Here is a 14035-nt window from a genome sequence, read left to right as displayed (position 1 = left end):
CTCAAGTGTGGGCTTAATATTCCCTCCTCAGAATGGCCTTTCCTGGCCGCTAATTAGCTTTTTTTAACCACTGTACCCCATTCAATGCTTTCTTTATACCTAATACAATTTGTAATTTTATGTTTGTTTAACTTCTTTGTCTGTATCCTCCTTTAGTTCCATGAGAGGAGGGCTAGTCTGTTTTATTCACCAGTGTATTTCATGGCACCTAGCAAGAGTGGTCACTCAGAGTTTTTGAATGAATGAATAAATCAGTTTGGTATGCTATCATTGAAAGGTATTATGTATACAATCTGCTGAACTCCATGACAAAAAGAACGTAAGAAATAAGACATATGCCAGCCTTTAAGCATTTGGAGTACATAATGTCATCGAAAAACGAATTCTTATACTTTTACAGTAGTAAAGATTAATCTATGTTTCAGAATTTTAGTTTAGAACTTTTTAAAGTGTACAGTTAAAGAGCTGGAAAAGTAGTCTTATTAAGTCAAATCTTGTCAGGTGATCCCATTTTGAATCATTTAGTGATTAAAACTGGCTTAATCCATAATACCTAAGCAATTCAATATTTTATTAAGCCAGACAACAGAACTGATCTTGAGTGGTAATGGTGTAGAGCTGTTATAAAAGCTTTTCAAGGTTGAGTTAAAAAGAACACGAGGAATCTGGAGTCAGAACTACTCTTTAGAAGAGGCTGGAAAGCCATTCAAAAAACTGGGATAATTTGCTTGGATGATTCAGAACCTAGGTGAACATCAGAGGAAACGACTGGTTTAACAATCAGTCACAGTGGCCTCATATATTCCACTTCATATATTCATGAAGTGGAAATGCAATTATTTTTAGTTATTTGCCTGTATTTCACAGAAACTTATCACTTTAGATATATTTTCTTTTTTCTGAATAACCCATCCATGGGATAAAAGGTAAAGGAAGAAAATCGTGTATTTTCCATTTTTTCACATTCTGTGTTACTCAAGTAATTGAATAAGTAATTACTCAAGAAGAGATAATCAAGTACAGGTCAAAATAGGTTATGAAGTGGAATGATTCTTGTTTTATTTCAGAAAATGGGCTACTATATTTGATTAGTACAAAATTACTAATGGGCTTCACTAAAATTTTGGTCGTGTTATGGTCTTTTCCTATTTTCTCCTTTATTCTCCCTCCTTCCCCAGTCCCTTACAACCCCCCAAAATTTGCTTTCAAATGACCCTTTTTTAGGAAAAAGTAATTAAAATATACAAAGGGAGAGAAAGACAAGGGAACCAATCTTTTATCATTCTTTTCAACCAAACAGTCTTAAACCTTCTCAGAGAGTACTTACAACTTTTCCCAGAGTAATTAAGGCTTAGGTGTAAGTAGCACATAATCACCAGTGCTTTCATCTGTAGCCTAGAGCTAAGCTACAGGGCCAATGTATTGGATTTCCTATAGTTGTAAACTCTTTAGGTCCAAACCAAACTGGTTTTTGTTTTTATTAAAAAGGTGAGCAAGATTTTGTCATTGATTACTAATTTGCTTCTATAGAAGTGAAACATCATAGTTGTGTCAGGAATTGGTAAGGTAGTTTATGCCTGGCACTTTGGTTGCATGAAATGGACCTTTGATGTAATTGGGGCATAATTTTGACAGTTGATTCATTCAGGAGTTATCAGTAACTGCAATAACCTCTAGTTGTAAGTTCATTCAATATGAATTCTAAAATGTCAGTGTAAACTAGCTTTTATGCGTATTGTTATGTTTGTATGCATGAATCTTATCAATATAAAATATTTTAGGTAAGTTTAGCATTTAAATGTTTTAAGAGAATTAGATGTACAGGTTAGAATTTATTAGTGATCTTAGAAGTGTCAGAATCATTACCATAATAAACTTTGGTTTGCTGGGAATGGCAATATGCAGGTTTAACTCTGTTTTTCAAATGCACTCTAAAAACCCATGGTCTCACTTTGAACGTAGCAGTCTATTTGGGAGAAGAGGGATCCGGATCAGCTATATCTTTTATGTATTTATAGTTTTGAAAATCACATTATAACAGTGTTAATAATTAACACTTTAAAGTACTAGACACATTTCACCCAGTGAATCTCCAGAGCTAGAGAATAAAGATTAAAATGTGAGAGACTGAGGTTTTTTTTAAGTGTACACACCACATGAATTATACATATAAAAAAAAAGAAACTCCAGCATCGGGATTATAAAGAAGAGTTCACTGCCTTCATCTCTTCATAGTTTATTCTGTAGTTAAGCCCCAGCCCCAAGAGGTTGGTTACCTTAGGAACCAGCACTCTTGTCCAATCTGGATGTGGTCTCTTAAGCCTTCCTGGCTGAAAATCAGTCTCTTTCCTTCTTTCCCCCAACTTAATAAGTATTTACTGGTAAGTCACAACAGGTATAAAAAGAGTACCACGTCCATCCACCAAATGGCCCTTCAACGGCCAACACCTGGTACCACGTGCAGTCATTGCTAAATGACTGATCCCCTGGTGTGAGGGAGAGGGAGCCACCTCCTGTGCAGCTAGGAGACGGATACCACTCCAACCTTATAATGCTGCTGGTGGTGCTTGGTAATGTTACCCTATTGCTGTGAAGTTTAAGGACAGATTTAATTTCAGATATAATGTTTGTCTTTGAAAAAGTCTATATTCTTTCCACCTCCAGCTAGTCTCCGGTGAGCTTATATAGACGTGATTGTCCCTTTTTTTGTTACAGTGCTTAGACAACTTATTTTTTTAAAGCACAATATGTAGGTATAGTCCACATGGCTGATTTTTATTCATCTTGTACTATGTCCATTTTCCTTCTTAGAGTCTATCAACTTCTTTCCTTACTTTCCCTTACTTCTTATAGTCTATCAACCCAGCACATCTTATTTCACTCTCCATCAGGATGATGTACACTTAACCTAGGATCAGGTTTTGAGGAAGCAAGTGTATATGCATATGTATGTAAGGGCACTGTAAAGCAGTGAGTCAGACTGTACTTCTTACCCAGTGTGTAACTTTGGGCTAGTTACTTAACATTATTAAACTTCAGTGTTGTTACAAGGATGATGTATGTAAAACATTGAGCACAATGTCTGGTACATATCATCACTCAATAAATCTTAATAGTTATTCATAAAATTCTCAAAGAAATCTGTAACACCCGAACGGTGGAGAACCACTGTACTTGACTCAGTTTTCTTTCACTCTGCTCCTTCCATTTCTGAACCCTTGTATGAATGGGAACAAAACACTCTGACACTTTTTGTGATGTTTCAATTTGGGGAAGGCCCCTTAGTACCTGGTAGAGCATAGACTTCGACAGTATAAGCTAATGAGAAAGTCTCTGGAACCAGGTGACTGATGGGCCCTAGTATAATGTACTGTCAGCCACATTTTACTCATCTTTTAGTCTTTTTTCAGAAGGAAATAGCAAAGAACATTTGCTTTACAGGATAGCATTACTTTTTTTTTGTTTTTGAGTTTTTTAAAATTTATTTATTTTATTTATTTATTTTTGACTGCATTGGGTCTTCATTGCTGTGCATGGGCTTTCTCTAGTTGCGGCGAGTGGGGGCTACTCTTCGTTGTGGTGTGCGGGCCTCTCATCACGGTGGCTTCTCTTGTAGAGCACGGGCTCTAGGCGCACGGACTTCAGTAGTTGTAGCACGCGGGCTCAGCGCAGGCTCAGTAGTTGTGGCGCACGGGCTTAGTTGCTCTGCTGCATGGGGGATCTTCCCGGACCAGGGCTCGAACCCATGTCGCGTGCATTGGCAGACGGATTCTTAACCACTGCGCCGCCAGGGAAGCCCAGCATTACTTTTTATATCAAATATTTGGGGACAAATAACAGGAATCCATCTTGAACTACCTTAGGCAAAATGAAGATTTAGTTTTAAGGCTCGTGTTAATTTCATTAAGGGCAGGGGGATATCTAGACCTCACGGACTCAAGTGCCAACAGAACATATTTTCTGTTTCTGCTTTTTTACATGGTGGTGTCCTTTTTCAGACCAATTTTCTTCATATCTTGTCAGTTTTCAGGCTCCTAGATTTATTGCTTGAGATATAGCCTATATTCTTTAGCTGCTATTGGTAAAATTCTGGAAACAAATTATGGTCCAGCTTGGGTCATGTGCCCATTCCAAATGCATGGCCAGGGAGTACAGTGATTCTAATTGGGTTAGATACTATGAGGTCCAGGAGGTAAGCTTTCAATCAAAATACATGCTTGGAATGGAGGAAAGAACGCTTCTGGAAGAAGATGCGTGAGAAGTAGAAAGAAAGGATTGGGTAGCAGGCAACAAGATACGATACTTGAATTTAAAACTGGGGATTCCTCAGCAAAGTTAATTTGAGGTTTTCTTGTAGTTGTAGCCCAGTGTTTGCTGTAAGGGCATCACTTTATACCTTAGATCAAGTAAGATATTTTTCATACTATGTGGGTCACGATTGTTGCTTACTGACTTGTTGCTTACTAACTTGATATTGGGCAACAGAAATTAAAAGTCAATTCCAAAGAAAAGCATAATACCACTATATAGTCTTTGTTTTCAGTATTAAGAATTTTCTTGATGGAATAGGCAAGGATATTTTGTTTACATGTGATAAAACCCACCTAAAACCAACTTTGACTGAAAATAAACTTTTTAGAAGTTTGTTAGAACTTCTTTAGAACTTTATTGTTTTTATTATTTTTTCGGTGTCATACAAATGTGTATCTGGGTCCAAGGAATGTCTGGAGCCAGAGATTCAGCGTCACAAGGACCTCTTGATCACTCTTAACCCATGGTTAAATCCGTTGATTCCTTCTGCAGGGTCTCTTGAGTTTTTTCTGTACCACAACCACTAATTTGGTTTAGGTTCTGATTATACTCAAATGAATAACAGTGGATTCCAACTTGGCAAACTAAATTTCTCCCTGCCTAAGTCCATCTTGAATATTTTGTCGTGTGCATAATTTTCCCTACGCTGTTCCATTGGGTCAATCACTGTTCAGCAGCTACTCTCAAATGAATCAAAAGGTCAGTCACTGTTCAACAGCTACTCTCAAATGAATCAAAAGTAGAGTATAACAGATTCCTTTAGAAACTGAATAAAACTAGAGAAAGTAGGTAAAAATACCAGCCCTAACTTTTTTTGGTTACTACAGATACCCTCTATTCTAATCAGGATAACCTGCTTATTCATTGTTTGTTTCTAGGCCTGCTCAGTTGTCATTTCCTCTGACTTTTCTCTCTGCCAGTTCTGTTACTGTTTTTCAGATTCAAGCACTTCTCTTCCAAATGCACTATGGTCAGCCGCTTCTGACTCTACTCTGTTCTCTGCTTAGTCAATATTGGAGGTGTTGCTAAATTTTTCTTTGAGAAATGAATTTTTATAAAGCAAGTCACACTTCTCAGATGTGTATCCAAGAGGGAAAAATCTTGACCTCACCATGGAAGTCAGATATTCCACTTACCTGAAAATGGTTTTAAAAAAAAAAAAAATCTTTTCATGCAGTTGGTGTATCACTTACCCTTTTGACAGGTAACTTAGCTATCTATCAGCTGTTAGTGATAAGCTTTATTAAAGATAATGATCGCACTTTATTACCTCCCACTGGAAAGGCTGATTTGCAGTTATCTTATCCTAGAACTGTGAGATAAGTGGTTCTCCAGGTGGTCTCATACCAGCAGCATCAATATCACCTGGTACTTTAAAAAAATGCAGATACTTAGGCCCCACTTCAGCCTTACTAGATCAGAAACTTTGGGGTGGGGTTCAGCAGTCTGTTTAAATAAGCTCTCAAGGTGATTCTCTTGCCCTTGAGTAAGACAGACCAAAGGTAGAGAACTTGAAGACATTTATTTGATTGGTAATCATACCTCTTTTTTGTGATGTCTCAAAGTATCAGTTAACTCAGTTGTAAAAATTAGAGGTAGTACTAACATGTTAAGGTAGTCTTAAAGATGAAATAAATATTATGAAACAAGCTGTTTATGAATTCTCAAGGTCCATGTAAATGTTAGTTGCAAACCTACGCTAAAGTGTTTTTCCTGGTTTGGCCCTTATTCATAATAGTGAATTCGGTGGCTTGGTCATAGAAGTGACTTCAGTTGTTAAACCTGCTTCTGATTTGTGGTGCAGAAGTTTATGGAAAGTATGAGCTGGGATTAGGAGGTCTAGGTATTATAGTAAAGCCTCTGTCAGTGCATGATGTTTCTCTCTGCTTGGTTTTCTTATTTACATATATAAAGGTAGCACTGTCATCTGGTACTTTTAAAGATCAAATAAGATAGTGTAATATTCTCACTCTGCTTTTGTTAAGAAAAGAGAAAGAGATAGTGAAATCAGAGGACTTATCACAAATGCCTGGCATATAGAAGGCACTTTATGGCAGCTATGTGTTATGATTTTTATATAATGCACCTTTTCTATATCTTTTTCTCATTTTATTTCTTTCTTGATTTTGAAGTTCTGTTTTCTTAAATCCTGACTCCTAATTCCCAAATTTCTGTCTCCTGTACCAGATGCTTGGTACTGGACCAGATATCTGCAGGGACTAGATCCTTGAACACTTCAAGCACTGTCTGTGTTATTGCACTTTGAGAATCACAATACGAGATGTCAATTAAGTATGCCAGCTTGTCATTGATTTCTGTTTCAGAAACAGATTCACAGACTGATTTATAACTAGAATATCCATTTACAGTATGAAATAGAAGTGTTAGACAGTATTTTCTTCCTATAAGAAAATTTTTTCAAATTATAATCATTAGTTGCTTTTTACACACGAATTCTGAGTGATGGGAGTTAACTGTATGGTCTAAGTATTTAGTGTCACTGTATGATCTAAGTATTTAGTGTCACGAGGTTATATCGTCCAGTCTGATGTATTCATGCCCACTATAACAGTGTATTTAACACACGGGCTGGACTTATTTCTATCCATGAATGAGGCTACAAGACTGCTGGAGAAATACAAAAGTCTTGTTTCATGATTATCCTTTTTCTAGGTTCTAAACTGACTGACTCAGTTAAATTTTTCTTCAGAGTGTGTATGTGTGTGTCTGTGTAAAATTTCCTTTTTATAATCAATTCTGTCATGTTTCCCTGATACTTTATAATGCTTGATTATTGATTACAGTGAGTACCTTCTGCAGAAAGCTAATTTCATTTTATTACATATGGATGTTTCTTCATTTCACCTTCAGGAGGGTATGTTTTTTGTGATGGTTGGGGAAGGTCCAGGTCCCTGGCTGAGGCAGCCTGGTATATGATAAGTATGGGCTTTCGTAATTAGACTTGAAATCTGGCTTCACTACTTGTAACTTGTGTGGTTTTTGGAGAAATTGCTTAATCTGCCAGCCTCAATTTCCTCATCTATGAAATGGAGATAATACAACAGTTTTGTAAGATAGATAGTAAGGATTCCATGAAAGGATTTTATGTGCAATTATACATAAACCTAGAAAAGAATATATAGCTAATGTAATCCAGTATCATTCATGTATGTCATTGCTGTTTTAATTTATTTGGGCTGGGCTATGAATTTCATCCCCCTTTCTGGGTTTGTTAACTTAGTTTACAGTCTATTTTCTGATTATTCTATTTCCCCACTCCCAGATTATATATGGTACGCTTACTAAGTGAGCATCCATACGTAGTGTTAACTGAACATTGGTGTACATTCACTGAATTGATGCAGAAAAGAATAGTAAAAGCCTAGGATTTTCTTAGGTTTCAGAATTATATTCAGTTTTACCTTTTATGATTTGAGAATTCTTCATAACAGTTCTAAGAGCATACTCCATAGATTTGTGAATTATAGGAATATGAAATATCACCTATTCAGAAATTAACTTTTTATTTTGTTCTATTTAGGAAGGCGACATGCCAATTCATGAACTTCTCAGCCTTTATGGTTATGATAGTACTATTCGACTACCTGAAGAAGATGAGGAGGAGGAGGAAGAAGAAGAAGGTGAAGATGATGAAGATGCTGATAATGATGATAATAGTGGCTGTAGTGGGGAAAATAAAGTAAGGTTATACACATATATTTTTATTCCTCTTGAAGTTAAAGTTTATTAATACATTCATTTTGACTGCTTATTTCTGTAATCTGTTTTTACTCTGACTTTTAAAAACTTTAAATAGATTTAAATGTTAAAAGTTAATATAGATATACATAATACAAATTGGAAGTCCCCTGTAATCTACTCCAGAGGAGTGATAGTTTTCTCTGTGTCATTCCAGATTTCTTATCAATGCCTGGTCTGAATGAATTTGTATGAACTTTTAAAAAAATGCTATTTTTTTTAAGTAATAAAGGCTAATTGGCAGTTCTGTATTCACTTTTATTTTGTTTTGTTTTGAAATAATTTTAGATGTACAGAAGAGGCTCAAAGATAGTACAGAGTTTCTGTATATTCTTCACTCAGCTACCCCTAATGTTAGCATCTGTGTAACCATGGTCTATTTATTAAAACTAAGAAATCAACAGTGGTACCATACTATTAATTAAACTACAGACAATTCAGATTTCGTGAGATTTTCCACAGATGTTCTTCTTCCTGTTCCAGGATCCAACCCAAGACACCATTTAATATATTTATTTTAGCCTTCCAGTTGTATTTGGAATACTATGACCTTTCATCTGCAACAATCTTCTTTTTATCTTAGAGATTTAATTTATTATTCCACAGGAAGAGAATATAAAAGATTCTTCAGGTCAAGAGGATGAAACTCAGTCTTCCAATGATGATCCATCACAATCTGTTGCTTCTCAAGATGCCCAGGAAATAATCCGTCCACGTCGATGTAAATATTTTGATACAAGTAAGTGTTATTAGTTACTATTTTTTGGATACGATTTTTACTGCTTAATATATGCCTAAAATTTTAGTGGTCTTTTTTCACTACTCTGTTTGAATTCATTGATTTTGAAATCTTGCTCATCAGTAATGGGATTTTGTTCTAGATTATTAGTTTAGCAGTACTGGGGCCCTCTTGTCCATGAATATACTACAGTAATTACTGTGTCACTATGACACCCGATTCTGAGTGTGTTCCTTTTTTCCCTCTTGACTGTTCTTTAGTTTGTTTCATGGTCATCTTTTTTATTTCTCGTAGTCTTTTCCTCAGTTTTTCATTTTCTGCTTTCTTTGCCTCTCAGCCTTGATATATTCATAAGCATTGCTTTCTCTAATCAATGGCTCCCAAGTCCAAAAAGTGGTTGACTTTTGAGGTAGGAATATGTTATACAAAGAACTCCCCTAATTTTTCTACAGTTATGATCTAGTCAGAGATGACCAGTAGTCAAGACAACATTTAATATATGTATCTTGAATATTTGCATGTTTCATCTGCTCCATAATGTTTCATTCTAAGCAGGAATCCTTACTCTGGAAGTAAGATAAGAAAAAGTTAACCATTAGTGTTATTAGTTTAAATATGTGGTCTAAATTTCTATACTTTAAAAAGGACAATAGTTGAAGAACAATAACCTCTCATGAAATGTGGTAAAGTAATAACTGATTAAACATGGCTACTTCTTTGTATGAGTGACTTCTGTTACACAGTTTGTTTAGAAGTGAATGTAGGGCTGCTAATAATAATTTTATTGTGAACTTTGATCACAGATATGGTCCAGCTGAAAAGTATGTCAGTGCACAGAGAGATTAGTTACTGAGATCATTGTTTGGGGGAAATGTGGTATTTTTCCCTTAGTTAAACCAGGAGCAGATCCATTGCCAAAGTTTGCTTAAAAGTGGGATACTAAGTGACTGCCTCTTGAAATAATATTTCATAATTCAAATCTGGTATTTTAGTTATGATGTATGCATTGAAGCTACAAATATACTGCCTATCTTAGCTTTTCCATAGGAAGAATTAATTTCTATATACAGTGTTACCCTTTTGAATTTTGTGTGCCATTTTAGAGTTGAGAAGATGCTGACAGTCTCATGGCTTTCAGATTTCCCACCCCTTTATGTAAATACATTCTTAGTCCAAAATGTAAACAAACAGCAGCTTGCCTGCTCTGAATAAAACAGAAGTTGGGAAGACATACATACCCTCTCTTCATGCACTTCCCCCAAAGTGGTGCTACAGAGTTGTCAGTGCTTTAAGGAGCACTGTTCAGAAACCACTGTTTTGCCCCAATTCTTATTTTATAAGGGAAGAAACTGAGATCATATAATTTATTCTGTCACCAAGCTGTTGGAAGGAGAATTAGGCTTAGAAACAGATTATCTTGACTCTGATACTCAGATTTTTTCTTAAAATTTTTTGTAGGAAATCATTTTATGAAAATACATTGTCTAAGAAGATTGTCCTAGAAGGTTTATGAGTTTTGTTTTTTTTGTTTTAACTGACAGGGTATTATTTGATTAAAAATATCTTGACCTACCTCTGCAAATACCTTTTGGCATATTTAAATATTTGATGGTAGATATAAGAATGGATAGGATAAGCAATCATTTTATAGTACTATTGTCTTACTTATTCTAGATAGTGAAATAGAAGAAGAATCTGAAGAAGATGAAGATTATATACCATCAGAAGACTGGAAAAAGGTAGTTAGAGCCATATTTTCCCAAAACTTAGATAAATAAATATTTAAAAAGCCAAGTGTAATTATTCTTTTACTAAGTATAAATATTGATAAAATTGAAGTAAGTCTTTTTGTGACATATGAATGTTTAGACTTTCCCTTAATACATCCAGGTGAGAAAAATATTTACCTTTTTATAAATAAAATAATGGTATAGAAAAAAATGGACTTTTTTGAGCAAGCCAGTACTCAAAGCAAGATTAGAAATCCAAATTTCTGAACCACTACAAATTACACTTTTGTTAGCTACACTATACAAAGTATCACATGTGATTTTTTTTTTTTTATACTTGAGAAAGCAGTTGTGGAGGCTTTGGTATTTGTTAAGTAAATTTTGTTTAATAAGTTAGATTACAAGTTTTTCCATCCCATATTAATGTCGATATTTACAACTCAGAGTATATTGTGTGAAGAGACAGATTTGAGCTTCGGTATAACTATCCATAATTAATTTCTAAAATGAGTCTAAAGATAATTTATTGACGTAGTCTTTAAATATAAAATTGTATAACATTGTGTAGTTAATCACATGGTTAAATTGAAGAATTTTAAGCTGTTGCAAAGCAGTTGACTTATTAGGAAGATTTATCAAAATGTTATATAGAATTGATCAGGGCAAATCATTTATATAGAAGAGATGATGTCATTCATGTTGAGATAGGTGACCTGATACTTCTCTTAAAATCTCCATTGAGGTTTTTTAGTGTTCTTTTTCATAGGTCTGATTTTTAATTTAGGGCATAAGCAGTCATTTATTTGGAAGCAGAATAGCCCAAAATATCAAATTGCGTGGCCTTTCTGCACTTTTTTGAGTCATGATTGTTACTTAATTAGTTAATACTTTTGAGGCTTCCCTGTGTTTTGTTTGTTTAGTTTGTTTAAAGTTGTCTGGTTTGGGATGCCTGGGGCAAACTTAAAAAGAGCTAACCTCCTTGTGGATTAAAATAAGGGAAAATCTCTACATTTAGAGTTTCAGTTGGGAAGAATGAAGTATTCAAATGAACTTGGACTGTGCTACCCAAGGATTCTGGGCTTCAGCCAGAATTGATCTATTTATGGGTTTCCAAAGAGACGTTTAGAAGAGAGAGACATTAGTGTGGGTTGGAGTGGTAAGGAAAGATTATCCCAGTGCCAGATGTGTTAATTAACTTGAGTGAGTAATGAATGAATGATGGGACTGAAGACACAAAAAAGGATCACAGAAGTTACTATTTGTGTGACCTATTTGAGCAAGTGTTCTTCAATCCATTTTTTTCTGATTCCTACATCATGTAGAAATTAAGATGAAAACTAGAAACCTTGGGAGTCATCTTAAACTGTTATTTTCTACCACACATTCAAGTGTATTTATCTTATCTCCAATATAAATTGATTTTGTATCTGGAGTTTCCCAAGAGAGTATTTGATTAAGCCTTGAATTTTTTTTTTTTAATGAAGCAATAAAAACTCAGGAGGGAGAACATGGGGGAGATGAAGCCTTTACTGCTAGGGAGTATTAGTCCCTTCCTCAGGAAAAATATGTAATAAAGTAGGCCGCAGTAAATCCAGATTGTCTTATTTTAGTGAGATTTGTAAAAAAGTGTCAGGATTCAGAGATTCACCTTCTAAGGCTTGTAAGATGAAATTGAATTTTTATAGAAACTAGGGTAGAGGAAACAGCTTTGAAATCAAACCTGAGTTCAAGTTATAGCTCAGAGTTTACTAGTAGTGTGTTCCTGAGGAAATTAATTTTGTTGAGTTTCATCTCCTCAAATACAATATGGGAATGACAAATTCAGCCTTGTCGAAGTTGGTGAGGATTTAATGAAAATTTTGCATAAGATACCTGGTACATAATGCTCCTAAATGCTGTTTTCCTTCCCTTCCCTGCAGAACAAATTAGGTGAAAAGAAGTTATCTGAACTCAACAGGAAAAAGGAAGTGTCTTATCTTTATACCAGTTGAGAAGTTATCAACCTTGGCTTCATGTTAGAATCACTTAAAGAACTTTTAAATACTGATTACCATGGCTTTCATCCAGAGATTCTAGTTTAATTGGTCTGGAATGGATCCAGACATCTATATTTTAGAAGCACCCTAGCCAGGGTTGATAACTTGACTATTTATTCTCTGATAGGCATAGGTGAGTAAAGTTAAAAGAGCCACAAGAAGTGACAATAGAGTAATCTTTTTTACAGTGAAAGACATAAAGAAAATTCCTATATATGAGTAGAGAAAATGTGAATGGGGTATTTTTAGAAAACTAACTGGTTTTCCTGTACAGGTGCAGCAATAAATTTATTACATAGAACATGTCTTTGAAGTTATACTAGATAAAATGAAATTCTAACAACAGTGGGAAACAATAACAGGAGAGAGAAACTTTTCAAATCCCAAGAGTTATTTAAACTTACTAGACCATGATTTTGTACCTTTCCTGCATAAGTCTTCATTTTGAAAATGTAGTAACTGTATTATTAACATTTAGCCACAGACAAAAGAGGGCCCATGTAGTTAATCTTGGTCCCTATGTCTTGTACAATCTCATCAGTGGTGATTTCTCATTGTCTTTCTGAACAGCCAGTTTTCCCTAATCTGTGTTTTGACTATATAGATTGATTACCAGATTTCCTAAAATAAGATTTAATTACATTTGGGAGAAGTTACGATTTCATCTTGTATTGTTTTAATGAAAGTTAGGCACTAATTACCTGTCCAGTTGGTTTGGAGTTTCATTCGTTTGGCCTCTACTGAGCTTTATACAAACCCTTTCGTTATTTCCTTTACCTTAAAGCTCTGGTTCTCAGACTTCAGTGTGTGTCAATCACCTGGACAGCTTGTTAAAACACTTATAGTTGCCGAATCCCATCCTCATAGTTTCTGGTTCAGTAGGTCTGGTGTAAGACCTGAGTATTTGCATTTGGTGATGCTGATGCTGCTGATCCAGAGACCATAGCTTAGAGTGGGATGCTCTGAAAATACTTTAATTTGACTTTCTGCTTTTCAGAGTCATCTTATAATTGAATTATAAGAATTCATTTTTATTTCCTTTCCTCCATATTTTGAAGTAAAGTTTGTATCCATTTCACCCCATTATTATTACTAATATTTTCATCCAGTCATATCCAAGGTCTTATCTATTATTAATTCATGCATCCTCACAGTACTCCCCTGAGATAGTTAATTGGTTGTAACTGTGTTTTATGACAGACCAGGAACAGTTAACCCAAGAAGGTAAATCTAGAAAATGGATATAAAATCTGTGTTACTAGATCTTATTAATGTTTTATGTTATTTTTAAAATAGGAGATTATGGTGGGCTCCATGTTTCAAGCAGAGATTCCAGTTGGCATTTGTAGATACAAAGAAAATGAAAAAGGTGAGTTATTAGTAAATTTACTAATTTATAGCTGAATTCATGCTTTTGAATTGATGAACTGTTTTTATAATGGGATAAGAACATGACAGTT

General features: G+C 34.9%; 1 protein-coding gene across 9 annotated transcripts in view; it reads left to right on the top strand.

Moving 5' to 3' along the window:
* Positions 1–14035, top strand: part of MIER1 (MIER1 transcriptional regulator) — a 56836-nt gene that overhangs the window by 19356 nt on the left and 23445 nt on the right. For all 9 annotated transcript variants that reach the window (XM_081223866.1, XM_081223873.1, XM_081223872.1 and 6 more), the window contains 4 exons: positions 7853–8011; positions 8677–8809; positions 10484–10548; positions 13872–13944. In XM_081223866.1, coding sequence (XP_081079992.1) covers positions 7853–8011; positions 8677–8809; positions 10484–10548; positions 13872–13944 — 430 coding nt within the window. The remainder of the gene's footprint in view (positions 1–7852; positions 8012–8676; positions 8810–10483; positions 10549–13871; positions 13945–14035) is intronic.

Source organism: Mesoplodon bidens (genome assembly GCF_964165515.1).
Source record: "Mesoplodon bidens genome assembly, chromosome: 2".
NCBI lineage: Eukaryota > Metazoa > Chordata > Mammalia > Artiodactyla > Ziphiidae > Mesoplodon > Mesoplodon bidens.
The sequence above is the reverse complement of the archived record's forward strand: the minus strand, read 5'-3'. Positions and strand labels throughout refer to the sequence as shown.